Below are 27,872 nucleotides of genomic sequence, written 5' to 3'. Positions count from 1 at the left end.
TATACATTGTCTTAAGTAAGTTTAATAATTTTAAATTTAGCCCTGTCACGGTTCTGGGTCAGTTTGACCCAGTATTTTGAGTTGTTATGTTTTGGTGTGTTTTTGCATTATGGATTGTTTTCTTATTCTCTTGTGGTGCTTTTGTTGGTTATGATGATGATGATGATGATTATTATTATTATTATTAATAATAATAATCTATGTTTTAGTTATTCTTGTTTAGGGATTAGTTCTTAGGTTTTGTGTTCTCGTGTTTATTGCTGGTTTAGTTCAGTGTCTAGTCTGTCTCTCTCTGTCCAGTCCGTGTCTTAGTTTAGTGTGTATTGTTTCCTGTTTTATTTTGAAGGATTGTGTCTTATGTCAGTGTGTCCAGCTTTGATCCCCTGACTCGTTAGCCCCAATCTCTCCCAGCTGTGTCTCCCTCCTGTTTTCCATTCCCTGATTACTTCCCTGTGTATATTAGCCCTGTGTTTGCCCTTGCTCAGTGTTGCGTCGTACCATCGGGTTATACCTGTGTGTTTTCTTGTTCAGTTCATGATTTGTTTTCTCCAGCAATAAAGTTGAGGTTTTGAGTTACAATTCTGTGTTCGAGTCCTGCATTTGGATCCTCATCTCCGCCTGCCCGCACACATAGCCCTGACATTACCAGCATAGAAGCATTCACAGTCATTACACTGTTTGTACACCATATGTGAAAAAAAGAAGAAAAACAGAAAGCCAAATTAGAAATACCTCTAAGCAGTAGAAGGTTGTTGACAGTAGCAAGCTACAGGTCTATCAATATCTTACTGTTTAACTTTTGTGTCAACTAGATTGATATTAATGAAGTCAAGGTTAAGTTCGTTTTTAAATTTTAGTAATGGTGGTTTCAAAATATTTTCAATGCACTGATAGGTGATCCAGAAGTAGAGGAGTCATCAGTGAATAATGAAACTGGAGATGTCACTTCTAGAGCAGGACATCTGACTTAAGTCTAATGAACCACGTGCCATTCATTTCTCTTAAAATTTTATCACAGTAGTTCATTAAAGAAAACACGAGAGTGCGAGAGAGAGAGAATATGAACTTAGATTAAATAAATTAATCCAATAAGAAAGGAAACATTTTAAAGTCTCATTGTACTGTTTTTTGCATCGCACAGTTACTTTTTTGTGACGAAATTGTGAGTAACTGTGCGTCACAATACAATATTATATGAGGTAATTTTTAAAAAGTAGAACGATAAAGTGTTTGTGTATTTATTGATTTATCTTAAGTAATTGTGTTTTATGTATATTATGGTTTTATATTTTTACAAATGCTTTATATACTTATTTATATACTTATATATATTTAATGGTCTATACCTTGTGTTGGGGGGGGGGGTTGTGTTTCTGTCTTGTTTTTATGGACATGAAGTCTGCCAATAAAGATTGATTGATTGATTGATTGATTGATTGATTGATTGATTGATACAGTCCTTTTGAGTTACAGAATCGGAACTTTTTTCTTGGTTCCGGTCGTACGGACGTTTTAGAGTGCAACACAAAGGAGTCACGCTTGCAAGATATCAACACTGACAGTTGGTACAGGTTTTTGTGTGTTTGCTGTTAAGCAGTGGAGTAAACCATGGAGGTCCTGGGAGGACAGTTTAGCGACATGACTCCACAGGAGCTGGCGGCTCCTGTCAACACCGTAGCTGTGAGTATGAAGACTGGAAAGGACCGAAAGTCTAGCAGCACGAGCACAGAGATGCTAACGCTAGCGTGGAGGCTGTTAGCTCATAGAGATGCAGAGTGAAGGGGAACGTCCTGTGTCCCAGTTTGTTGTTTCTGACATATATTTTTTCTAGTGTACAATTTGGAGAAAGTTCATAAGTATGTACACAGTTCGAATAGTTTTCGCGTTATGAATAAAAACGGACTTGTTGTTTATTTGCTCTTTTCCCCTTTTTAACAGGAAAAATGGAAGTTGTTACCAGCCTTCCTGAAGGTAACAGAACACACCAGCACTTTTACTAAATTTTAATGCTGCTTGATTAAAATATGTTTAAAGTATGGTAGAAACTATAATAGTGTGCTGTCATGTTTATAAAAACAGTTTGAGGTGATCTGAGCTCTGTGAGATGGTGCGTTACCCTGCTGGAAGCAGCCATACTGTGGTCAGCACCAATCCTCAGCAAGCCTTGGTGTTTAAATGGTGCTTAGTCAACTGGGGACTGAAGTGTGAGAAGATAATGTCCCCCAACCAGCAGCCCCATGCTTTCATGATGTTCACACCAAATTCTGAAATCAAAACTCATTAGACCAGAAAACCTTTTTCCAATCTTATATTGCTGAGTCTGTGCAAAATGTAGCCTCAGTTTCGTGTAGTGGTGTAGTAGTAATTTGACTTACTGTTGCCTTCCTATCACTCCAAAGCAGTCAAACAATAACAATGACATGTTTATTTAAATAGTACAGGTCATTACATAGAATAGAATAGAATTCAACTTTATTGTCACTGCACATGTCACAGGTACAAGGCAACGAAATGCAGTTTGCATCCATCAAGAAGTGCTTTAGCCATAATATAGATGTATTACAAATATATATTAGCAATAATATAGATATGTATGTATATTACAGAAATGGATCTATTATGGTATGTTATAATGTACACGGTATGAAGGTATGTTATGAATATGCTATAACTATAAATATGTACAGGCTGTAGTGAGTACAAGCTATGAACAGGATATAAATATGAAAATCTATACAGAAATATGAAATTAAAAAAATCTATACAGAAATATGAAATTAAAAAAAACTATACAGAAATATGAGATATACAGCTATACAGAAATTTTACAGAATGATTATTTATACAGAATTACATGACAGCTGAAAAAAACCCTTTGTAGGTTTATGATTCTTAAGGCATTAAAAACAATTAAATAAAACAACAGCATCTATTAGTTGTGGGCCTGTGCGGCTAAAAAGGTTTTGAGTCGGTTTTTCAATGTACACAGAGATGTAACTGATCCTAGGTCAGCAGCCTGCTCCAAGGAACAGAGCCAGAATATCTGAAAGTACCCTCAACACACTAAGATACGATTTTGAGAACAGATCTGAAACTGATGACCTGAGGTGTCTGTACTGGGTACCAAATCATCAAAAGCTTTGTGATTTCTGTGTACCTGTAAGGATTCCAAGGCTAGATTTTAAATGAGTAAGGGAAATCCAACTGATAATTTGGGGAGTCCTGAAACTAGAACGCTGCAATAAACTAACCTCCCCTGACGTCCAATTTCTCACAGTCAGTTTGAGATAGGGATTTTCTAATCTTATATTTTTTAAGTTACATAAAGCAGTTTTGGTAAGCTTATTGATGTGGTTATCTGGTCATTTTTCTTCTGATTCCTTAGCAAGATATTTTAGGCCAAAGAAATACATTTAGTAAAAAATGAAACATTTGAGTCCAGTATGGCCATGAAATAATCAAATATTGCCATAATGACCAAATATACCGCGTACAGCGTGTCTTGTTCTTTTACCCTGTCAAAGTTTTAAGTCATGGACCTTCTTTAAATTACTTTTCTTTGTCATCAAATATCAAAGTATCCTCCTGTGTGATGATGACAGAACAGTTGGTGGGTCTACATCTGTGTGAGTAATATTATTTGGGAGAGTAAACATGTATATCATGTTGTGTGTTTTGCAGGTGAAAGGTTTGGTAAAGCAGCACATCGACTCATTCAACTATTTCATTAATGTAGAGGTAAAACACGAGCATGTCTTTGTCTGTTGCTGCTTTTTCGTGTACACTTGGATTTTGAGCATCGATGTCTCATTTGTTCTTCTTCTAGATCAAAAAAATTATGAAGGCAAATGAGAAAATCACAAGTGATGCTGATCCAATGTGGTACCTCAAGTAAGTCACTGTGTGCATCCACCATCACTGACTTTAACACTGCAGACATGCACAACAAGTTGTTTTTTTGTTTTGTTTTTTTATTAAAAGAGGAAATAATGGATTTTTAAATATTTGCAGATACCTCAATATCTATGTTGGCATGCCGGATGTGGAAGAAAGCTTCAATGTGACCAGACCAGTCTCTCCCCACGAGGTGAGAGTAGCATGTGTTTCTGCTGTTAAATATGAACCATTGTTTACTGTGGTTTAATTAAAGTTGAATAATAATTTTTGAGTAATCAAAAACACAGCTTTAAATGAGTTAAAAAATAAAAAATAAAATAAATATATATATATATATATATAATGCCAGCTGAGTCTAGAGATGCCTGAGTGAGACATGTTCCCTCTGTATTTAATGTGTGATTATCTGTCCAAAGTGTAGAGAATTAATGTGCAATGATAGATATATATATATATATATCATTCATATACATCACATTAATTCTCTACACTTTGGACAGATAATCACACATTAAATACAGAGGGAACATGTCTCACTCAGGCATCTCTAGACTCAGCTGGCATTTAGTTGTAGCCCTCAGAGGTATTTCTTAATTAATTATTTTTGTTACTTATATTTGAGTGCCTACACCTCCAATACTTTCCTTTAAAGATGATGAGATATAGCTGAGAGTCATCTGTTTCATCCCAAAGTGTCGTCTCAGAGATATGACCTACTCTGCGCCCATCACAGTGGATATAGAGTACACCCGTGGCAGTCAGAGGATAATTCGCAATGCGCTGCCCATTGGAAGGTATCTTTTTTTCCCCCTCCCCTGCTTCTTTTCTGTGATGCAGACATATTTATGTTACATTTATATCAAATCTACAAATTTAAAACCTCTCCAGCAAAGCTCAGTAAGCCAACAAGTGCTAAAAAAAGATTTAGCTTTTGTGATTTTTAAGCTTTGTTTGCTGATAAACTGACCTTCTTCACTCATTTGTGCTGACGCATTCTGCTTTATAACAACACTGAAGCAATATTCTTATTTTATTAATGAAGATAACTCTGCTTTTCTCAGGATGCCCATCATGCTGCGAAGCTCGAATTGCGTTCTCACGGGAAAGACGCCCATGGAGTTTTCAAAACTCAACGAATGTCCCCTGGATCCAGGCACGTAACCATAGCACTCTCATTTTAACTCTTTCCCCCTGAAGGGCCTCACCTGGACCCTTAATGATGAGTTTTGGCATCTCAGTATATATCAGTAAAATGTTTGATGACCATTCAGGGCTCTAGAGTGCGACTAATTTGGTCGCAAATACGACCAAATTTTTCAGTGGTGCAACTAAAAAAAATATTTGGTCGCACCAGTGCGACCAACTCTTCGGGTAACAAAAAATAATCTCTGCAACTCTCTGTGGTCAACACAGACACACAGTATGCCCCTATCGTGGACTAAACCAATCAGAGATAGTCAGGGGCAGGACCTCTCTGATTGGCCGTGGTCCAGTTGAAAGTGCAGGTGGATAGAGAGAGGTGAGTAGCTTGAATAAAGCGATATCGATTCATTAAATCCTGAAACGACTTTTAAATAGAACTGTGTTTTGTCTATACTTCAAACACCCATCTCAAATCTCTGTTTTCTGCATTATTCATTCGCATATTACCCACCAGTCTACCATTTTTTACAGCGCTGTCGGCCGCTGTCTTTCTTTTTTTAACTTAAATGACCTCGGACAAGAAAGCCTAATTTCTGCTGTTCAATACTGAAGAAACTAAAACTTTTTAAAATTATGCAAAATTGCAGAATCTTTTTAAGGTTGTCTGCTATAAAAATCCAGGCAGAAAAATCTCCTTCATGTTTTTTTGGTTTATTCTCAGTTACTTTCACACAAAGTCATCTGCTGTGATGTTCACAATTCTGATGAAGTGTCACATGTGTGTCAGTACTGATAAATGATCAGAATTATAATATTTCTGACTGTCTGAGGCGAAATTGAATCAAATCAGGACTTTGAGAACTGGAATCGAATGGATTATAGAAATCAGTGATGATACCCAGCCCTAGTGAGCAGCCTAGGCCCGACAGAAGTGGATGTAGCTGTGGGTAATAAGAAAAGATGAAAAGAACTACTGATAACTTTTTTGTTATGTTAAGGCCTGATCCGTCTGAAATTCATAGCCAGTGCTCTGACACAGAGCCGTCAATCTTTGAACACTGAAAAAGCACAGTGTATCCAGAAAACATATTATATACCGCAATAAATGCACTGCCCAAGTGTCCCCTCTCCCCACTGCCTTTCAGCAGCAGGCAACAGCAAACAGGTCGTCAGAGGAGGCCGAGACGATGATTAAGTTTAATATTTTCTACAATATTGCCAAAGCACTTTAAGCACAAGATTGTTAGTTAATCATTTACAAATGAATATTGGCTGTATGGACTGCAATTCTCCCCCCCCCCCCCAAAAAAAAAAAAAAAAAAAAAAAAGTACATATAAAACTGCGGTGTTAAGCGATGCGGTTGAAAATTTGAGTGCACCTAACTTTTATGCCGGTGAGTAAAGTTAGGCGCACCGGTGCAACCGTGGCAAAAAGCTAGTCTAGAGCCCTGTCGTTAGAATAGTTTCCAGGTTTTTTCAAGGGTGGCTGTACAGGCAGTGATCACCCTCACTAATGTCTCATGCACATTCAGAAAATTTGTACTATAGTCAGGTCTGAAATATGACAGAAACGGCTCATTACTGAAAAGAGTTTCAAGGAGTAAAGAGTTAAAACTGCAACACTCTGAGAGTAATTAAGTAAAAGAAAATGACTTGCCATCAGGTTCTCCAATTGAATTGATCCGTGCCCCTTGTCTTTTTCTCCACAGGGGGTTATTTCATTGTAAAAGGTCAGGAGAAAGTCATTCTGATCCAAGAACAGCTGTCCAAGAACCGAATCATTGTGGAACAGGACAGGAAGGGTGCAGTTGGAGCATCAGTTACCAGGTACTGTAACAACATATCCATTAGCAGCTGTTCATCCATGACTTTAAAGTTGCCTTCTTGGCAGACATGTAAAGAAAAAATCAGCTGTTTCTTTTCAGTAGCTGTCTTGTTTGACCATCTTAACCTTTTCCTTTTATTGGCTTCTTCTTTGCGATTCTGCCCGGAAGCGCAGAAGTGTGGAGACGACTCATCAGTGTGGATGCTGTGACTGGTGCTTGGTGGAAACCATAAAGTGAAGCTGCTAATTTAAGACCTGTGAAACTCTGATATATTCGTGGTCATTCCAGTTCATCAAATCTAAAAGGAAAAAATTTCCACCAGGACTGTGATCATCAGTCTTTCTTGAATTAATTCTAGGGAAAGATGCACTAATTACTAGGAATTATGCAACATTATCCTTGGAATGTTTTAGGGGAAATCCCTGGTATCTCAGGAGTGTAGCTTATGATAACATAGACTGATGGATGCTTAAAGGTCAGAGAATATTTGAGTGTCCTGTCTGTGATAGCAGATGTTTGAGGCCACGATTCTGCAGATAGAGGACTGACACTTAGTTTACAGATTCTCGTACACAAGGTCCGTGGCATTATTTAAGTATGATTTAAAATAAAAGTTTAAATCACGGCAATTGTTTTATAGACATTAAAGCTTTAATAAGGAACAGCACTGTTTTATCTGGCTGTAGTGTCGTATTTCAAATCTCACATGGTCACGTGGGAGACATTTGATGACCTGACATTGAATGACCCTTGCACCCTTGCTCAGTTGCGCACTCGGTTCTCCAACTTTGCACGAGCAAACTCTACTCTTCTAAATGAAAAGAATACATCACTGTAAATGTTGACTGGAGTTAAATATAAACCTTTGTTTTTTGTTTTGTTGTTGTTGTTTTTAAGACTATACAAGAAGTAGATCTATGTATAGCTTAAGCTTTTAGTCCTATATTAGTGGATCCATCTAATTTCTGACTCATTATCCAATTTGGGGTTGTGTTGGAGCCAGCTGTCATAGGGTGAGCTCTGCTCAGGTTCCCAGATCAGCAGAGAAAACCATTCACGTCTGAGTATGCAGAGAGACCTCACACAGTTATAAGGTGAACATCCAAAAGAACAAGAACATGACACTAATCACGCTCGTGTTCGCTCTGCTCTTTGTGTCCTCTCCAGCTCCACTCATGAAAAGAAAAGCAGAACTAATATTATTGTTAAACAAGGCCGTTTCTACTTGAGACACAACACGCTGTCAGAGGATGCCCCCATTGCAATCATATTTAAGGTAGGGGTGATTTTTTTTTTTTTTTTTTTTTTTTTTTTTTTTCTTTATGAGTCTGCTGAAATAAGTCCAGTAGGTGGTGCTATAGCACAGGTAAATGGTCAGAGATGAAGATGTTTGTGATGTTATTGCCTTACAGATTGAAGCAAAGACCTGTGAGTGTTTCCAAAGTCTCTGTCTTTGTTTTTGCTACAGCTTGAAGTTGTTTCAAAGCTTAAGTTACATATATAGAGAAGTGTTTTTATATGAGATGGTGAATAGTTTTAGAACTCTAATTTCATTAGTTGCTCGACTGATTACATTTCTTGCATCACCTCTGAATGAAAATGTTAGCTGACAGCTGGTATCATGAACTTCTTTGCCCTCTGAGGAGAGACCTCTTCAAACATGTTACCTTATGAGTGTGAAGTGTCACTGACCGAGCCTGCATGCTCGCTGTGTTTTCACTGCACGTGTTTGCCGGGTAACGTCTTCCCCAGCCCTCCCTCTGTTTGGCAGCGGCTGCAGAGACGATCTGGAATCAGTTCCCACAGCTTCACATTTCCATAAGCAAATGTCAGGCAACATTATGACTCCCTCCTCACCTCACCCCTCCCTGTGAACACTCCCTGTCTCATGTACTCCCCCTTCCCAGTTAAGCTTTTATCTAAATATAACAAGATTTTTTATTTTTTGTAGTTGTACAGACATTTTACACACACTGTTTACATGTCATCCACACAGGGGATGGGTGTGGAGAGTGACCAGGAGATAGTTCAGATGATCGGCACAGAGGAGAGTGTCATGGCCAGCTTCGCCCCGAGCCTGGAGGAGTGCCAGAAAGCGCAAATCTTCACACAGACTCAGGTATTTTATCAATCCAAGAGAGCCAGAGCAGGCCGGTGTTATTTCAAGCTTAAACAAACACTCTGGTCAGTTTAGCCCCATGGACTCGACGTTAGGTTGAAGCTTTAATTATCTTTGAATTTTGATCTCTAAAGACAATATACTGGTAATATAAGGGAAAAAAAGTAATATTAAAAAACTGAAGGAGCACTAAAAAGCACTGAAAGTACAGTGCTAATGTTTATGCTATAAAAGAACTTCAGTTCTAAGGGTTACAAGACTTGACCTTCACCACCACTAACAGGAGATATGTCGTAACATGCATGGGATGTATATCCCTGTTAAATCTGTGCTGTAGGTATGCTGTAACCGTAGACTATTCTCTCACCTCTTCCTTAACCTGATTCGCACCTGAAGTGAAAATGAACCTCCTGTTCTCAGCATGATGACGTATAATACAACCACCAATGTCTGTGTTCTTATTTTGCCACTTAGCAAACACCTTCCCTGGATGGCTGGGTGGATTTCTGTACATATATTATGTTGTAGACCAAAATATGAAAATGTTAAAATCAGTTCAAATCACCCAACCAAAATAAACTGGTGTTGAAAACGACACCTTTTCATGCACATCTAGAGTGGATGTTAATTTTCTGACTGTTTATTAAACAGAAATGTTCCTCGTGCTCAAGTGAATGAAATCCTGATTCAAAAAACTGTTAAAAAAATAATAATTTTTGGGTGAGAGCACGTAAAAGTCAGTGTGAATTGCTTGGCATCTCTAATGTGCGATCATTAGCTGCGGATGTGTGCAGAGCAGGATGTTGTTTCTGTTTCTATTGGCTGTCTGCTGTCAGAAGGTATTTTCTTTGTCTCTTTGAGATCAGATGACGAAGGTTTTGTCTTACCAGCCAGTTAAGTAATGCTTTTCATGGGGATTTCATGAGGCCCACGTGTTTTTCTTTGACATCGACAGATGAATGCAATCGGCCAATTTGTTTTTCATAAAGATTATGTTGTTAGAGGAACCGCTGATGCATTGATGAGTCCACATTTGCTTCCTAGCAACCGGTCACCACAGCTCTCGTGTTCCTCTGTCTGCCAGCCTCCGTGATGTCTTTTCATGGTATTCATTGGGTCATTGTATTGTGCACAATGAGGCCTAAATCTATATAATTAAAGGCAGATAAGGCTTAAGAAACATTGTTATCAGATTATGATAAATAATCTGGCAAAACCAAATTTGACTGTCATCCTCTTTTCTTTTTTTGAATCCGGACGCTGTTGATTACATCTGATTTTTTTTTTTTTTTTTTTATTTCTCTTAATTAAACAGAATTTTTTTTTTTTTTACATTTACCTTAAATAAATATTAAGAATAATTATTTTTATGCAGTTTTGAGGGCAAGTTGGGTGGTCCATCCTTATTAACCTTTGACCTTTGCTATAATTCTGTTGAGGACTCCAGCTGGGCGCTTACTCAGGTGTGGGTGATATGCACATTGTGCCCATTGTGGTTCACTTGACCTACCAAGAGTCTGATACACGTTTCTCCGTTCTCTGTTTAAAAATTCAGAATGTTGATCTTTTACACAAAATATCTCCTTGAGACGGTAACATTAATTTATATTAAAATTTATTTATATTTGTTGTTTTGGACATTTTTGTTGATTGGAAAATTAACTGATTCTCATGGTGCGTTTCTGGTCTGACTGACAGTTGATGTAACATATACACACAGCTTTATTAGGAAAACCTGCTCAACTACTTGTTAACACAATATGGCAACAAATCAGTGAATTTAGGTTTTTAGACTTGTTCAGAACGGCCGGCTGAAGTTCAAACTGAGGATCAGAATGGGGAAGAAAGTTGATTTAAGTTCCTTTGAACATGCCATGGTTGCTGGTGCCTGATGGGCTGATCTGAGTATTTCAGAAAATGCTGATCTGCTGGGATTTCTCCACACAACCATCTGTATGTATCTGAAACAATCAAGTCAGCCGCAGTTCAAGCGGCTGACTTGAACTTCTTCAAGCTGGTAGGATGGCAGTACTCGTATAACCATTCTTTATACCTAAGGTACCAGAAGAGTATGAGTGCTGCGAGCTACAGCAGCTGAAGCCCACACCTACTGCCAGCCAAGAACAGGAAACTAAGTCTACAGTTCACAAAGAGTCATTAGAACTCGACAATAGAAGTTTAGAAAAATGTTGGCTCATTAGGCTCTCTTCCATAGTGTGTCCTTGTCCTCCTCCTGTCTTCCTCACCCCCAAATTAGTCATGTTGGTAAAAATATTTATGTTCCTCAAAAGGTTGAATCAAATGTTGTTTGGCTGCTCTGTTTCAGGCCCTGAGGTATCTTGGGAATAAAGTGCGCAGACAGCGGATGTGGGGAGGCCCCAAGAAAACAAAGATGGAAGAGGCCAGAGAGCTGTTAGCATCTCTCATTCTCACACATGTGCCTGTATGTAAACAGAATGCTCATCACGATAACTGGCATTCACACTAAAATGTTACTCGACAAAATGTAAAGACTGTATAACTTGTGTCCAGGTGAAAGAGTTTAACTTTCGGGCTAAGTGTATTTACCTGGCCGTGATGGTGCGGCGGGTGATCCTGGCTCAAGGGGACAACAAGGTGGATGACAGAGATTACTATGGCAACAAACGTCTTGAACTGGCTGGACAGGTAAGCTTCTGTGCACCTGTCATCCTTGAGGTTTTAATGCACTGCCTTTATTTAATGCTTTTTGTTCTTTGACTTTCAGTTCAGACTATAAAGTTTTATTTAAATGATTATTGATTTTTTTTCATGTTTGTGAGCTGAAAGGTGTTTACTTCCTTTTCTTTACTCGTAAAACAACTAGAAACAAAACATGCCTGATGCTTATTAATAACATACGAGCAGAAACACACCAACACTCTCGTGCTTCAGTGTGAAGGGATCACAGCACTGCACCAGAGGACAGCGCCGGCTCCAGGGCTGATCTCTCACCTGCACCTTTGTTCCTGCCACCTTCTTTTAATAAGACTCTCATTATTTTCCCTCAGCTTTGTTTTTCCCTGTTTTGTTTTTGAACCCCCCTCCTTTCCCCCGCTAGTATTTCAGCCTGGCTTTGTCAGGAGAGAGATATGCGGTGGCACCAAAATCCCGAGGCTGTGGAAGCATGGGGATTTTTCAGCACCGTGACAATAGAAATGCTGCCTTGACTGGAGCGATTGAGCTAATCCGCAGGCCCGGCTCTGATAATGTAATTACTGCTGTCTTAAGGCCTTTAATTTCCCCCCCAACCTGCTCTGTATAAGGAGCAGGAGATGGAGGGATCGAGGGAGGGGGGAGCACAGAGCCCTGTTTCAATAGGGGGCTTACATACTAACAACGCCAGCAATCTCCTCACTCTCCAATTATGGTTCCCTGACATTCAACTAATTGGCCTGGCTGCGCAATGGAAGCTTAATTTCTTTATTAATTTCAAGCAGTGCTGCCTGTTTGTTTTGATGTATGCTAATACACAGGTTGGGTGGGGGTTGTAAGAGAAGTTGCCTCCTGTAGACCGGACAGAGGACCACAGGGACCTGGCTTACTTGTGAGCTGGCACACCTGGTTATTACATCTGGCAGTAGATGCACAGTAGACACTGCGTGCCAGGAGACCTGAGATTTAAAAAAACAAACAAAAACATCTTTTTGCTTCTTTCTAGCTCCTGTCTCTGCTGTTTGAAGATCTCTTTAAGAAGTTTAATGCCGAATTGAAGAAAATCGCAGACCAGATCATCCCTAAGCAGAGAGCAGCTCAGTTTGATGTTGTCAAGCACATGCGGCAGGATCAGATCACCAACGGCATGGTCAATGCGATATCCACGGTGAGCAAGTCATGGCTGCTATAGCCTGTGCTAACAAACATCTGGCTGAGAGCACTGGCTCTCGCCATGCTCTGTGACTTAGCTCCGTGTTAGCTCAGAAGGAGGTCGTTCCATCTCAAACAACATTTTGGAAAGTTTTCTGCTCAACCATCTGCATGTTGCATCAAAATTTTATGGTCCAATGTCTGTTCATTGGCTAGTTAAAGTTTAAAGAACAAAAGATCCCATATTTGAGTATGCACTAATAAAAACAAACAAAAAAACTTTAAATAGGCTATTAGTGATCATTTAAAAATAATATATAGTTAAATTTCACAGCACTGTAATACAAAACATGTGGACATGAAATTCTTTGTCACAAAAATGGACCAAATTCATTTTCATTCATCTTTTATTTTGGGTTGATCAAATATTGAACATAAAAAAACTAAAATATCAGTATTAATGGTGTCCTGGTCGGCTGAGCTGTATTGCTTGCTGGCTGGACTCTCTTTAAAGTCAGTATTTGACATCAAACAGCTTGCAAAACAGTCTTGATGGATAAATAGAGCTGCAGGCCAAAAGAAACAGACGTGCAGGGGAAATGTTCATTTAACATATCAAAATGTTTATTACATTTATTAAAGATCCTTATGTTGGCTAAAAAGACAAAACAGTCAAAAACTATCAGGCGTACCGACATCATCAACTGTAGTGCCTCCAATTAAGTAGAGGTTCAGTTTATTATGTGTGTGTTAACTTAAATTTTTCTCATGATGTACTTGTAATAGAATAATAAAGTGGTCACTGTTCAAACAAAAATTAGAAAGCAGGAGTTACTTAGATAGAGATTTATATTAAAACAACATTAAGAGTGAAATCCTGCTTCCGCTTTCAGAATTTAAGCCAGAAATGTCTCTTTCTTAATTTGGAGTCATTGCATGAATTTTTGGAATATTAAAATGAAACATGCACCACTTAGGAATAATTGCTAATGCTGGCACACTCTAGCATCCATGTTTGGATGCTTTTCAGTCATTAAAATGCATTAATGAGCAATAAAGTGTTGTGTACTAAGTAATATTTACTATGCAGTATGTAATTAATAGTGTTGATGTTTTCTTGCAACAGGGTAACTGGTCTCTGAAGAGATTCAAGATGGACCGTCAGGGAGTCACCCAGGTCCTGTCTCGTCTCTCCTACATTTCAGCTCTCGGCATGATGACCAGGATCTCATCCCAGTTTGAGAAGACAAGGAAAGTCAGCGGACCGCGCTCCCTGCAGCCGTCACAGTGGGGAATGCTGTGTCCATCTGACACCCCTGAGGGTGAGGTGAGTGTGCTGCGGCAGCCACACCTCATGGCCCAGGAGGTTTCTCAAAGGCTAATATGCTGTGGCACATGTACTGCTATGTATACGAATCATGGTCAGCAATTTCTTTCTCACTTTAATGAGTTATTCTCATGTTATAACACTCCCTGTGATGGTTAGACAATGATCTACCTCTAAATGGGGATTGGAGGGGAAGTTACTGACACTGAGACTCTTAAAAAAACTCTTGTTTCTGTATTATTATGTATTTCGACAAGGATAATATTGGATTATATATGTGTATCTGTAGGCCTGTGGTCTGGTGAAGAACTTAGCTCTGATGACGCACATCACCACCGACATGGAGGACGGTCCCATCATCAAGCTGGCCTTCAACCTCGGGGTGGAAGATGTGAACCTGCTGTGTGGAGAGGAGCTCTCCTACCCGAGCGTGTTTCTCGTCTTCCTCAATGGTAAACCTCCTCCTCCGCAGTGGAGCCTAATTAATAAATAAACACAGAGCGAATTAACACCGGAGGCTTTTGCTTTAGATCGCTTGAAAAGAAAGTCTTAATCCTCCCTGTTTTGAATGTGTTGCTTATGAACATGAAGGGAAAAATATTCTGTTTAGTTTACAGAAGGTAATTTTGCATTTCACAGTGAGGCTGATAATTCATTCATTTCACGACAGCAGTAGGTATTTTTCTTGAGTCAAAACTTGGCCCCTTAATTACTGTATATGTTTGTCTCGCCACTGATAACTGTCAAATTATATTAGCTGCCATACCATTTAATTAGTTGGTAGCAGCAGGTGTCAAAGCCCTTCAGAGTGTGTTCAGTGGAAATGTGCCCTCACACAGAGGCAGAGCACAGTGTCTCCTCTGTTCTCCAGTCATTTGTCTGTCAGACTTGATATGAACACACCCCTACAGGCAGTTAGAGCTCCGTTTCTTCCAGAGTAAGCTGCGGTGTCTTACAAATGCCGCCTTCACTCCTTTGCATTTAAAGTTTGAATTTTAACCAAAATCAGTTGACGAATAATTTGTCGTGGCTTTTTTGTGGAAAAATCCCATAAAGGTCCTGTTTTAGCTTCTTAGATGTCAAATGTGCCCATGTTTCTTGTTTTATATAATGGTAAACAGATAATGTATGAGCTTCAGACAGGTGTTTATTGTACTGTGGCCATTGTTATAGGGTTTACTATTCTTTGGCATTTTACTGATAATTTGACTAACTGAGAAAACAACTGGTAAATTATTGGATAAGCAAAACCCATGTGTTTATTAATGTGAACTGTAAATGTTAAACAAATGTGACGCAGCAGGTTAAACGGTTTCACACACAAACAACCAAGCAGTAATGCAATCAAGAACAATCCTACTGTCCCTAATGTTAACTGCAATATCTGTCAAAACTATGTCAAAAGATGTTGTTATTGAACAGTCTCTAATGCATAAACTACATTTAACAGTGCACTCTTTTTAGCGGGTTTACATCTAGCTAACATCTCTGCTGTGAGGGGAAAACCTTCACTCATCACAGCCACACACCTACAGATGCTACCTGGCTCGTCAGAGAGTGAAATGTAGCTCTTCAATGATGCTGGCAACTTTTCTGTCTCTACGCTGTGACAATAGTGTTGTTTGCATTGTGATCCATCAGATGTTTTCAACATTAACAAACGTGCTACAAGTGACTGTGACATGAATTTGATAGAATGAAGTTAAAAAGTCATAAAATAATCAAAGGAAGATCAATATAATGTGTTCTTCTTATCAAAGGGTTTTGTAACATCAATAAATTAAAAAAAATTGGTCTTAGCCTGTTTTGGTGTGCTGTATCACAATTGCGTAACAATTGTTTGGTGGCTCTTAAAGATTACTGAATATGCAAAGTCAGAATGTGTTTAGCTCAGCACATCAGTCTTCTAACCCCAAAAATATGTTTAATATTTAATGTCTATCCTCTTTATCTGTATCATGTCCACAGGTAACATCCTCGGTGTGATCCGAGATCATCAGAAGCTGATCAACACTTTCAGGTTGATGCGCAGGGCGGGCTTCATCAATGAGTTTGTGTCCATCTCCACAAACCTGAGCGACCGCTGCGTCTACATCTCATCTGATGGAGGACGACTCTGCAGGTGCGGAAGTTTAGAAAAAAATAGCATCATATGGAAATAAATGTTTGCTGAAGATCGTTACACACCAGTGTGTTTGCTTAGCGTAACTTTGTTTTGTTGTGTTTCCCTCTGCAGGCCATACATCATAGTAAAGAAGGGAGTTCCAATGGTGAAAAACAAGCACATCGAAGACCTGTCTCAGGGCTACAGGTGAGGGTAGGAGTGCAGAGAGTGACTGCTGTTAAAGAAGCAGCTCTTTAAGTTACTGTTTTGTTTTTTAAACTCGCCACTTTGGCTTATTTACTAACTTAATAAACATCAATTATACAACTGCTTGAAAAACAAAAGTCATTGGATAGTATCGTGCATATTTGTGAAATTATAAGTGTATCCTCACACTTGCAGGGTGTCTCTGCAATCACACCACATACAGGAACTTCCCAAACAGTAGATTTTTATTAATAGTTTCTGTACTTTCTTTACTTCAGAACTTTTGAGGATTTCCTACATGAAGGCCTGGTGGAGTATCTGGATGTCAACGAGGAGAACGACTGTCAGATCGCCCTTTATGAATACATGATTAACAAGTCAGTGGCACATGATAAGCTGATTTCAGTAAAATGAAAAGATCATTCAGGTTTATGTCAAGTAAGTTACCACCTGTTTTTGTTTTTTTTAAACCTCTCTAGAGACACAACACACTTGGAGATCGAGCCCTTCACACTGCTCGGAGTGTGCGCCGGCCTCATTCCCTACCCCCACCACAACCAGTCACCCAGGAACACATACCAGTGTGCTATGGGCAAGCAGGCAATGGGTAAGAGTGGGCTGAGCAGCTAGCATACAGGTCATCAAACTGCAAGGATCTCGAATCCTTTCTCAAACATCCTCCCCACAGCTGCATGTGCACACACAAACACGGCCTCTTACAGTAATTTAATCTTACATGAACACATGAACAGTGTTCCTAAGCCTCCTAAATCTGCTGGTTCAGAGTTTGCACTTTTATTTGCACAAGTTAAAATCATACAAAAGGGCATTAGAATAACAAATGGTATAGATACAAGCAGCCTGCTGGTTCTTCTCCCCCAAAACTCCACTCCTGCACCACTTCTTGTCAGAATGCATTTGTATGTGTGATTAAGTGTCTCATGTGTGTGTGTGAGCATGAACATCAAACATGGGGAGCTTGCGTAGGTTTTCTTTTGTGCTGTGTGTGCAGAGGCCCTTTCCCTGCCAGTCACCCAGAGTGTCATTAGCAATTCATTGTGTCTGCTCTGGCTGTGCTCGGGGGGTCAGTGTGCTCAGCTGCAAAAGACCACTGAGTGTGCACCCGGAGCTCCTTGGTAACCAGAACTTCCCCAAACGGCCCTGCTAACATTCGTAAGGACTGCGGTCGCCCCCACCCCTCCACTTTACCTTCATCTGTTCCTTCCTCCCCGCCCTCCCAGTCTTTACAAAAACACTGACTGGAACTATATTTGGCCCAATATTCTCTGCCTTGTCTGTTTTGTATGGACGGCTCTCATACATGTGCAAATCTGGCTGTGCGGCCCGGCCCTGTTATCACACGCAGTTTAATTGTGAAGCAGTATCATCTGACAAGTGTCAAAACCACCACAGAGGCCAGACTTTAGGCCATAATATAAGAGAGGTCTAATCAGGAGGAAATAACACCTATAATCCTCTAAAAATGGATTTATTGACAATTATATATCTTCTTATAGATGCCCTAAATCACTAGATTACAGACACACAGTGAGTTATACATAAGTTTTTATTAAAAATTTAGTTCTTTTTTTAAAATTCGTGATTCTTTTCTCCAGGGACTATCGGCTACAACCAGAGAAACCGCATCGACACCCTGATGTACCTGCTGGCCTATCCTCAAAGGCCGATGGTCAAAACAAAAACCATCGAGCTGATTGATTTTGAGAAGCTGCCGGCTGGTCAGAACGCCACTGTGGCTGTGATGAGCTACAGTGGCTATGATATCGAGGATGCTCTGGTCCTCAACAAAGCCTCACTGGACAGAGGTGTGAGATCTGTCCAACTTAAAGAATTGCATAGTTGTTTTTAAGCAACAAAATACCAGAAGAGGAGGTATAAAATCTAATGTAACAGTAAATGTGTCTCCAAACAGGATTTGGACGGTGCCTTGTCTACAAAAATGCAAAATGCATACTGCGGCGTTACACCAATCAGACTTTCGACAAGGTGATGGGCCCCATGTTGGATGCTGCCACACGAAAACCCATCTGGAGGCACAACATCCTGGATGCTGATGGTATCTGCTCCCCTGGTGAGTACCAGCAGGACTGGAGCAAATCCAGCATGGTTTGCTGCTCTTTAACAGCCTCTTCTGTGGCATTCATTTTGTGAGCATTATCTGTGTTATTAATAGTGGTCAGGAGTTTGTTTTTACTGATGTTTCACTCAGAGAAAAGTGAAGCCTATTTTGCAATATTTACACACACCACTTCTTACATATCTCCATAGTTTTTCATCAATTGGAATAGTTAAAAGTGTGTCATCAATATAGGATCATACAGTACAAGTGTGGATTAATCAGGCGTCTCACGTATGCCTGATTACAAGCCAGTCCATTTCATGCATGCACAGTAGCGCAGGCAAATAGTTGCTCACACACTCGCTGTGGCCATTATTGAGCTCTTCACTGTGAGTGAACACACAGTTCCCAGAGTAAATCCTGGTGGAACCACCACAAAATCGTTTTTTACAACAAACCAAATCTGGCACCTAAATCACCCTCACCAAGCTCAATATGGACATTTTAAAGGAGTTTTAACAAAGAGAAAGTGCCTAAAGCTGAAGCTGTCCAGAGCTTATAGCCGGCCTGCAGCCATGAGATGCATTGTAAGCCTCGGTATGAGCAAAGGATCAAAGCAGTTACAAAAAAATTGTAGAGACGAGTGAAAAGAAACAAAGGTCCTGTTGTCTGGTGACATTATAAACATGCTGAAAAATGATGTAAGTAACTGACGTTTGTTTTGTAATGTAAATCTGTTGCATCTGCTTTTGTTTCGTTATTATGTAAAGGTGGGTGTACAGTAACTTATTTTCAATTAATCATTTGTACCTCATGTGGCAGACCCCTTTAAAAGCATCCTGTGACTTACTGCAGTTTTGGAGAAATTGTAAAGTTTAGTGATTTCTTTTATTTTATCTTTTATAAGGCGCTATACAAATACAGGCCATTTACCATTTATTATGAAAATAATATTTAAGATTCAAAAAGTTGATTTTTGTTTGTATAGCCTGTATTAGCAACAGAGCCCAACTTATATAAAACTCCTATTTGCTGATATAGTAATTTTCATTTGTCAGGCAATAAATTAACAGTAAAGAAGAAACAGGAAAAAAACACCCTTCAACCATGTTATCGGTGTTGACTTTGCATAGTTTGTCCACTAGAGGGCACTCTGCTACTTCCCTGTTGGCAACATGCTACAAACAAAACAGCCAGTTGATCTGAGCAGAGTCAGATGGATAATGAATAAGTAAACCAAACTTATTTTTAAACCTGCATTGTAACATTATGTTGGTAAGGACACATAAGTTACTGCACATAACAAGTATGAGGCAAATGTTTTTCTTTCATGTGCATTAAAAAAATCGTCCGATATATCTGATTTTTAAATCTAATTTCAGTATCAATTCCAGTATCAGTCGGGCTCTAGCGTGCGGATCGCTTCTCAGTCGGATCCACTCCTCGTTCATCATACTTAGTTTAAAAAAAATAGCGCAGGAGACCACAAACCTTGGGGGGCATGGACATCAAAGAGCTTGTTTCTATCTTTCATATGCAGTTTATGGTTTTAGTAGCGATTCAAAGTCATTACCAGAACAGTAGAGACATTTTTGAAGAAAGCAGATGTAAACGAAGCTAGCAAAAACAAAACAGGTAACAAGCAATTTAAAACTGTGTTAAATACAGTTTTAAATTGAGAGCCCACATGTGAGAGCCCACATGTGTGAGCTCAAATAAGTCTGAAAACAAACTTATTTGGTTTCGTTCTTTTGCTTTTGGTCAAAGATTTGACGTTAGCACAAGTTAAAGAGAACTTAATGGCCTTTAGTCTATGTAGGCCAGTCTGTCTAAGACTCTTTGATGTGTTTTGTGTGCTTCAGGTGAGAGAGTGGAGAACAAGCAGGTGCTGGTGAACAAATCTATGCCGACTGTCACGCAGACACCACTGGAGGGCAGTACCCAGCCAGGCCAGCCCCAGTACAGAGACGTGCCCATCAGGTGAGTCAGCTCCCAGCACCACGCCCACACACATCACTGTGGAACTATTTTTTTCAGCTCTTACATCTATGTAGAGGGAAAAACAGGACTCACTTTGAATTCTCTTGTTTTCAGTTATAAGGGGTCAACGGACTCGTACATCGAAAAGGTCATGATCTCGTCCAATGCTGAAGACGCCTTCCTCATCAAGATCCTCCTGAGGCAGACCAGGAGACCTGAAATAGGCGACAAATTCAGCAGTCGACACGGACAGAAAGGTGCCGACCCCATGACAGCCACAAGGCCTGCTCTGTGAGACCAGAGCCTAAAGATTTTGAGCTCAAAGCTGGAGGGAGAGTACAGAGGGTTAGGGTTTTCAACCTGTTGCGAGAGATTTGTAAATGCCTGGACAAAAAGAGGAAAATCTTTCACCGTGCTGGAGCATTTGTTGAGTCAAGTCCCACTAGCTGCTGTTCTGTCACTGCCCCCCTGTTCTCATCTTTCAAGAGCCTTTTCAATTAATTGGCTCTTTGTCCTGTGCCAGACTATGTAAATTTATTACACCCCAGCAGTATTCTGGTGCTACTGGGGGGAAAAAAGTGTTTATAGCCTCTATTGTTTTGCAGCGCCTCCCCTATAGAGGGCTAGTATGATGTTTTAATCAAAAAGCTAACTGGCGCCATGCATAATTTACTCTCTTCATTAACATGGTGGGCACTGGGCGGTCAGCTCGGGATGGGACAATGTCTTCTGTCTCAGATAGTGACAAGGAGAGAGGTCAGTGTGGGGTTAGCTGGAGGAGTTTTGGATGGAGACACCCAGATGTGCAGCTGATGTGGAGCTAGTTTTAATCACAATTGCCTCAAAGAGGAAAAGTAAACCTTTTTATCTACATTTTTGCTTCACTGTGGTCATCTCTCTGTAAAAACAACCATTTATTTCTTCTCTGATGAGTAATTTGAAAGGAACAAACTCATTATTTCTTCATCAATATATAAAAGTGTTTAATTAGAAGTGAATTTGGCTGCAGTGATGGATCTCCCAGCTTCTCATGACCACTCTCATAAGTCCTGGTCAGCAGAGCAGAATAAGTTAATTATTTACCGGTCACACACACATACACAGCTGTGTAGGTGGGGGAGGCGGCGGACGGGCTGTTAGTAGTAGGGGCCTATTGTGTGAGCCGCCACTGTGGAGCTGTATGAGCTGTGATGGAGGGCTCTGGACCCTTGCTGTTGTCTTGCCTTTCTCTGCTGATTTCATGCCTCTTTTATCATTTACTTTCACACAAAACAAACAACACCCAAGGATGTCTGCTGTTGGTAGTGTCTCTGTGGTGCTTTCCACCGTTTTCCAACTTCATTCTTCCTCCTCTCACTCCTCTTTTGGAGTACTTTTAACCTGATAATCAGCCTTTTTCTTAATGCCTTTTCTCTCTTTATACTTTCTTCTGGCCCTGCATTACCCGCCTTTTCTCTTTTCTTTTCACCTTCTTCCTGCCGTTGGATGACTTTCCTGTTAATCGCCGTACTTGTTCCTAGTCAACATCCTGTTGCAACATCCTGTAAGGCATCAGCAGTCAGCTGCGTCGCTGACTGGTCGGCTAATAGCGAATTTTTCCCACGTGCACTGATTCGTTTTCTCCTCTCGAGTTGATCCCCTCCACTTCCTCTGACTTGAACTGAAAATCATGGGTGTGTAATCCCAGTCTCCCTGTCCAGCTAAGCACCTTTCTCCACTTCCTGCTCTCCTTCACTTCACTCCTTTTTCCTTTTTTTCTTCGTTTTTTCATTTGCAAATGGACCTACAATCTGTTTACCATGGCCAAGGAAGAGTGCTTCGGCCCCTCAGTAAACATTTGCACTCACACTTAAACTCCTGGCTACCAGGGGTGCTTGTCCCCCCACATCATGTGAGTCAAAAGAGGTCCCTGTCTGTCCACATGAGTATGGAAATGTCATGCTCTGCCAGTGGTCCACACAGAGCCCCCACAGCACAAACACTATTAAGTTCGCTGAACTGGTGCTTGCAGTTAGGTCAGAAAGTCAGATTTTTTTGTCCTTAAAACCACATTAAAACTGCAGCCTACTTTTAAAACGTATCACTTTTATTTTTATTTAACATTTTCTATTCAAAATATTATAAAATGCCTATTACACATTCTGTGCAGCCAAAGTGATGTGTTAACACGGCTGTAAAGTTAAAGTACAGCCTCGGATCCTCACATGTGGGAAGCTGATTGGTTTTCTCTTTGCCATATGTGTGCATTAATGTTTTTTGTGTGTGTGTGTGTTTCAGGTGTTTGTGGCCTCATCGTCCCACAGGAGGACATGCCGTTCTGTGACACAGGGATCTGTCCAGATATCATCATGAACCCTCATGGATATCCCTCCAGAATGACGGTGCGACACTTCACAGCTGTGGAAACTCAAATTCTGCAACATTCTTCTCTGTTGATATGCCAAGTATTTTTTGCAATATTTTCCATTGTTTTGTTTAGAAATAAACCAATGGGGAAGAAATTTAAAAAAAAAAAATGAAACGGTAAACAACCATAATGTCAGAAAACGGTGTGAAATATAATCTGCAGATAATGATACGTTTGCTAAACAGTTGATTAAACGATTATTTTCTCAAAAGTTTTAAAAGACCCCAAAGGCAAAAAGTGATACCTTTAAACATCTTGCAAGATCCAATCATTAATGATCAACCCATTCGCTGGAGCTAGAACTTATAACATATTATTCATGGTATTTTTAGGGCTATTAATTCATTACTGGCTTTGTCATTTCTGCTCCGATGTTGTAACATTTGTCAGGGAGGTTAAGTTTTCTTTTCTCTTGGTGAAAAGCTGGTTATTTGCCGTCTAATTTGAGGACCTGCTTCTGGTTTTTATTTGTGGGTTGTTTTTTTTTTTTGTTCTTTTTGCTACGACTGGAGTCTGAGTCACCTAGGATGCTGTGGCTGTCGCTCTTTATAAGTTTGTGCCGGCTCTCCTGAGACAAAACCCTCATTATCCCCACTCCTCTTCTCTCTGGGTTATCATTGGCTTCCAGAGCACACGTCCATTGACGCCGTTAAGCAGCAATCTCACTGTTCACAAACAGATATTTGTTGCTGCGGAGACAGCTGCCAGTGAGGCCACCGCCTGTAGCGGTGTGTGTGGAAGTTTTATCAAACGTGGCCAGTACATGTGAACTGTAGGATGGTGATGAATGTGAATGACATGAGACTTGGCTCTGTTTCATACACTGTAAAAACCTGAATGATCTTTACTGCTGCTCACTCTGGTTTCCATGGAAAAGGCTCAGAAATGCTTGGCTCCAGAGGATGTTTCTGTGGCCTGGGAGTGATATGAGAGTAGGTGTTTCCCTTTGTGTGTCGGGGTCAGGGGTCCTCTGAGTGCGATCTTAGTGGAATTGTTGAACTCAGCCATCCTTGGACTGCTGTCACCAATCCTAAGGAGTACATGTGTAATCTAATCTCACCCTTAATATACACATTTAGTGCCAGGAGAGGATGTAAAGCACAAAAAGATTTGTGTAATGAACAGAGCTGCTGTTCTTTTCCTGAACTTCGTCAGGTGGGAAAGTTGATTGAACTCCTGGCTGGGAAGGCGGGGGTCCTGGATGGGCGCTTCCACTATGGCACAGCCTTCGGAGGCAGCAAGGTGAAGGATGTGTGTGAGGATCTCATCCGTTATGGATACAACTACCAGGGCAAAGACTACGTCACTTCAGGCATCACTGGGTAATTAATAGAGGATGTTTTAGGTTAATAACCACACACAACACAATGCTGCTACACAAGTGTTTGCATTGCTACTCATGACTGTTTATAAGTCTTATTTATCTTAATGCTGTGAAAACACCATTTCTCAGAGTGATGTTAACATTTTATCACCACAATATTAGTTCTTAAACAGTAGCTTGAATGTTTTCATTATGCAGAAATTGCATATTGTCATAGTGGCCCCGTTAGTGCCTGTCCATCCGGCACCTGCTGTATACAAACAGTAAATTTAATTTCTGTGTAAAATCTGCCGCCTGAAGGCAAAGATCACGTGTACAAATCTTTCATCATTAATATTTCTTTATTCAAATTTATGGACCAGCAGTCCAAAAAGAAGGTAGATTTTTGTTGGAATCATCTCATGCTTTGTTTATCCGCTGTTTTATTACAAAAAATGATAGATTTTATATGCTTATGTAATGTATGTGTTAGCCTGATGTGCACACAATTCCTGACCCCTGCTTTTCCCTCAGAGAACCTCTGGAGGCTTACATCTACTTTGGACCTGTGTATTACCAGAAACTGAAGCACATGGTTCTTGACAAGATGCACGCCAGAGCCCGAGGCCCCAGAGCCGTTCTCACCAGGTAGTTTCTCATCTGTGGTGATGTTGAGATTCGATTAGTGCCTATAAGTGTTGAATTAAATTCTCCGTATCCACCTGTCCTGATAACAGGCAGCCCACGGAGGGTCGCTCCAGAGATGGAGGTCTGCGTTTGGGTGAGATGGAACGCGACTGTCTGATCGGCTACGGAGCGAGCATGTTGCTCCTGGAGCGCCTCATGATTTCCAGCGACGCTTTCGAGGTGGACGTGTGTGGGCAGTGCGGGCTGTTGGGATACTCTGGGTGGTAAGCTGTTTCTGCTGGTGAAACGTGTTAGGGGGCATCACAAGATCTGGTGCACATTGATATGAAGTGAAAGAAGGGGAAATATTTTAGTTTACACGGTGAATAAAAAAGCTTGGTAGCTGTGTAATCCGGGTGGTCCATAAACGTCTGTTCTGTTTCCGTGTTTCAGGTGTCATTACTGTAAGTCGTCCTGCCACGTTTCCTCCCTGCGTATCCCCTATGCCTGCAAACTGCTCTTCCAGGAGCTGCAGTCCATGAATATCATCCCTCGACTCAAGCTGTCGCGCTACAACGAGTGAGCAGGACAGAGACGGGATGTGTGAGTCACAGGTTTAGAGCAAAAGCTATAAGTTGATTTGTGAATGTTTCATCGAGCGACAAACAAGGAGTAAGAAGCTGAAACAGGACTATTTTTGTTGTTTAAAATCTGAAAACTTTTTTTCCTGTTTCTTTTTTTATGTTTATTCTTTCTCTGTTGGTGTACATAATAAATAAGTTGATGGTTTTTCTTAAACTTTGACTTCTTTCATTACAAATATCAAAAGGTTGCCCTTTGAGGGCAAAATCTCCAGGATGTCACCAACTTTAAATTGTTTGTCCTGAAACATGTTTTTACCACAAGATCTTTTGAACATCCAGCTGACCTGGATCATATTTCCCCACTTTCTATTTTTTCAGTCTGCTTTTCTCCTCTTTAATAAATGTTAAGTAGGATTTTGAAGCTGGGGAACTTTGAGATCGGCTGTAGCAGTGCAGTGTGAAGAAAACTACCCTAGAGTCAAAGAGGTCCCATAATAACTTCTTTTCAGTAGATTCACTCTTCACTGCTGATTTAATCACTTAAATTCAAAAAGATAAAAGCAGGTGTGTGCAGCTACATGCCATATATCCAACCCAAAGACACTATAAAGCTAAATGGTAGAATTAATTGAGTGAATCTAATCAGTATCGTCACCTTAAATATAAACTGATCTTTGTTACCCACGATCAGTGTCCTGTATGGCTGTAAACTTTGTCACTTACTGCAAATTAACCAGTGTAACCTGCCCCAGTGTTTTCATGCAGCTTTTGAATAACATGAAATTAGCACACGCATTTGTTTTTCAAAGTCTTTCTCAAAGATGTCATTCAGAAGCACATCATGTATAGATCCACTATCTGATAAATATACGAAATAATAGGACAATACATTTGAGATTTAGTTTTCTAGTGTATAAAATATCAGCAGTCGTCCCGTTTTTGCTAACTTCTTTCTCGAGTCTTTCTCTACATTTCTTGACACCAGTTTAGTTCAGAAACAGTTTCTGTGTTTTCTGATATTTGCTGAGCCGTTTGAAAAGTATTTGACCCGACACGTAAAAAAGCATTACTTCTCTAAATTACTGTGACTGCAACTTTACACCTGCACCGTGAACACATGATCAGGATGAGAAGATAAAAGGGGACGTGTTGAAGGTGTAAGGGGGCCATGGGATGTCATTGTTTTTTATTACCCGAATTAACAAATTCTGTTGTATTATGCTTTAACCTGCCTTAACTTTAAAAATAATTAACTAGGAATTAACTAAAGCTTGATGTGAAAACATTTTAGTTACCTAAAATAAAAAAATAGTTATTTGTTTTTCAAAACTTAAATGAAACAATGTTGTGAAATTGGGAGATTAACTGAAAAAAAACCCCCAAAACAACAAATTTAGATGACAATTTTGTATTTGTTAGTTTTGTGAGATTTATTCTCCCAGCTTGTCTGATGAGGCTTTGATGGATGTATTTATTGAGGCTTCAGATGTCTGCAACACTGTGAGACTTTTTTTCCGTAAATCTTACCTCTGGTATATGTCATAAATACGATACTTAAGACAAAAACTACCCTGAAAATGATTTTTAATAACTGCTTATTTTTAGTTGTAAACAATAAAATCTGAACTGAAATGAGCAAACCCACTCAGGAAACGAAATCAAACTAAACTGGATTAAAAACGAAAAACACAATTAAAAACTCCTTAGAAAATTCAAAGTACTAATAATAATGTTATTATAAAGTTGCTCTGTGGGAATCGTACTGAGTCTGAGAATTACCTGCCCAGGTGGCGGCCACGCAAACTCAAAACACATTAAAAATGCAACAACAAAAAATACGTCATATATAACGTCAGTAACATGTTATACTATACACAAACACCCTTACCCAGTGTTGCTTTAAAGATAAAGAAAGGGCTGTTTTCTGCAAGTGGTGACCACCGTCCTGTCAAATCATAAAGAATCTGTAATAAAACAGAGAGATGCCTGATATAAAAGTGAATGCACTGCATCACTGTAAATAATGTTTTTGTTATGAATTTAACCCAAGAAGTAATGGAAGCAAAATAGTGTGCATTTAACACTTTGTGCATTCTGATGTCATCTCGTAAAGTTGTTGTTGTTGTTTTTTTTTTACAAAATATAAAGTGAAATCCACGGCTCGTGACGAGTCACTGCATTAATTCTTTTCTCCTTGAAAACCTGCTAGATGTCAAACCACCTGTTTACAGATTTATACTGAGGTGTGAAAACAGGGGACGTTGTCAAAAGTCTTTTTTTATTAGGGAAGGAGTTAAAGTACAATTTTAAGACATGTATTAACCTTTTAGAATTTACAGGTGTGAATAGTGATTACTCATAAAGCATCAGCTGATGTTTGTGTTAGTTAAACGTGTAAATGAGAATCAGAGCACAGTTTTATAGTTATCAATGCAGAAATCCT

The 27,872-nt window shown here is 39.7% G+C and overlaps 1 protein-coding gene across 3 annotated transcripts; it reads left to right on the top strand.

The window, feature by feature from the left end:
- The first annotated feature begins 1,336 nt into the window (after nt 1-1,336).
- Nucleotides 1,337-27,586, top strand: polr3b (polymerase (RNA) III (DNA directed) polypeptide B). 3 transcript variants are annotated; one of them, XM_085168001.1, is made up of 28 exons: nt 1,337-1,680; nt 1,939-1,971; nt 3,682-3,738; nt 3,827-3,891; nt 4,012-4,087; nt 4,591-4,691; nt 4,959-5,050; nt 6,750-6,867; nt 8,034-8,142; nt 8,863-8,985; nt 11,312-11,428; nt 11,518-11,652; nt 12,665-12,826; nt 13,937-14,137; nt 14,427-14,589; nt 16,106-16,259; nt 16,374-16,448; nt 16,727-16,825; nt 16,928-17,055; nt 18,065-18,274; nt 18,382-18,540; nt 20,391-20,508; nt 20,623-20,765; nt 22,786-22,889; nt 24,071-24,237; nt 24,753-24,866; nt 24,956-25,129; nt 25,299-27,586. In XM_085168001.1, the coding sequence occupies exons 1-28, from the start codon at nt 1,609-1,611 to the stop codon at nt 25,426-25,428; spliced, it is 3,399 nt and encodes a 1,132-aa protein (XP_085024127.1). In that variant the 5' UTR covers nt 1,337-1,608; the 3' UTR covers nt 25,429-27,586. The 3 variants fall into 3 exon arrangements, with proteins under 3 accessions (XP_085024127.1, XP_085024128.1, XP_085024129.1); XM_085168002.1 differs by lacking the exon at nt 1,337-1,680 and adding an exon at nt 1,687-1,856; XM_085168003.1 differs by lacking the exons at nt 1,337-1,680; nt 1,939-1,971; nt 3,682-3,738; nt 3,827-3,891 and having other exon boundaries at nt 4,550-4,691.
- The last annotated feature ends 286 nt before the right edge of the window (nt 27,587-27,872 follow it).

This window comes from Neolamprologus multifasciatus, chromosome 7, assembly GCF_963576455.1.
Source record: "Neolamprologus multifasciatus chromosome 7, fNeoMul1.2, whole genome shotgun sequence".
NCBI classification, from domain to species: Eukaryota; Metazoa; Chordata; class Actinopteri; order Cichliformes; family Cichlidae; genus Neolamprologus; species Neolamprologus multifasciatus.
The sequence above is the reverse complement of the archived record's forward strand: the minus strand, read 5'-3'. Positions and strand labels throughout refer to the sequence as shown.

Coding starts and splice junctions, on each gene's coding strand:
- polr3b (XM_085168001.1), top strand. CDS start 1,609: ATGGAGGTCCTGGGAGGACAGTTTAGCGACATGACTCCACAGGAGCTG. Junction 6,868..8,033: donor GTTGGAGCATCAGTTACCAG/GTACTGTAACAA, acceptor TGTCCTCTCCAG/CTCCACTCATGAAAAGAAAA. Junction 16,449..16,726: donor GACCTGTCTCAGGGCTACAG/GTGAGGGTAGGA, acceptor TCTTTACTTCAG/AACTTTTGAGGATTTCCTAC.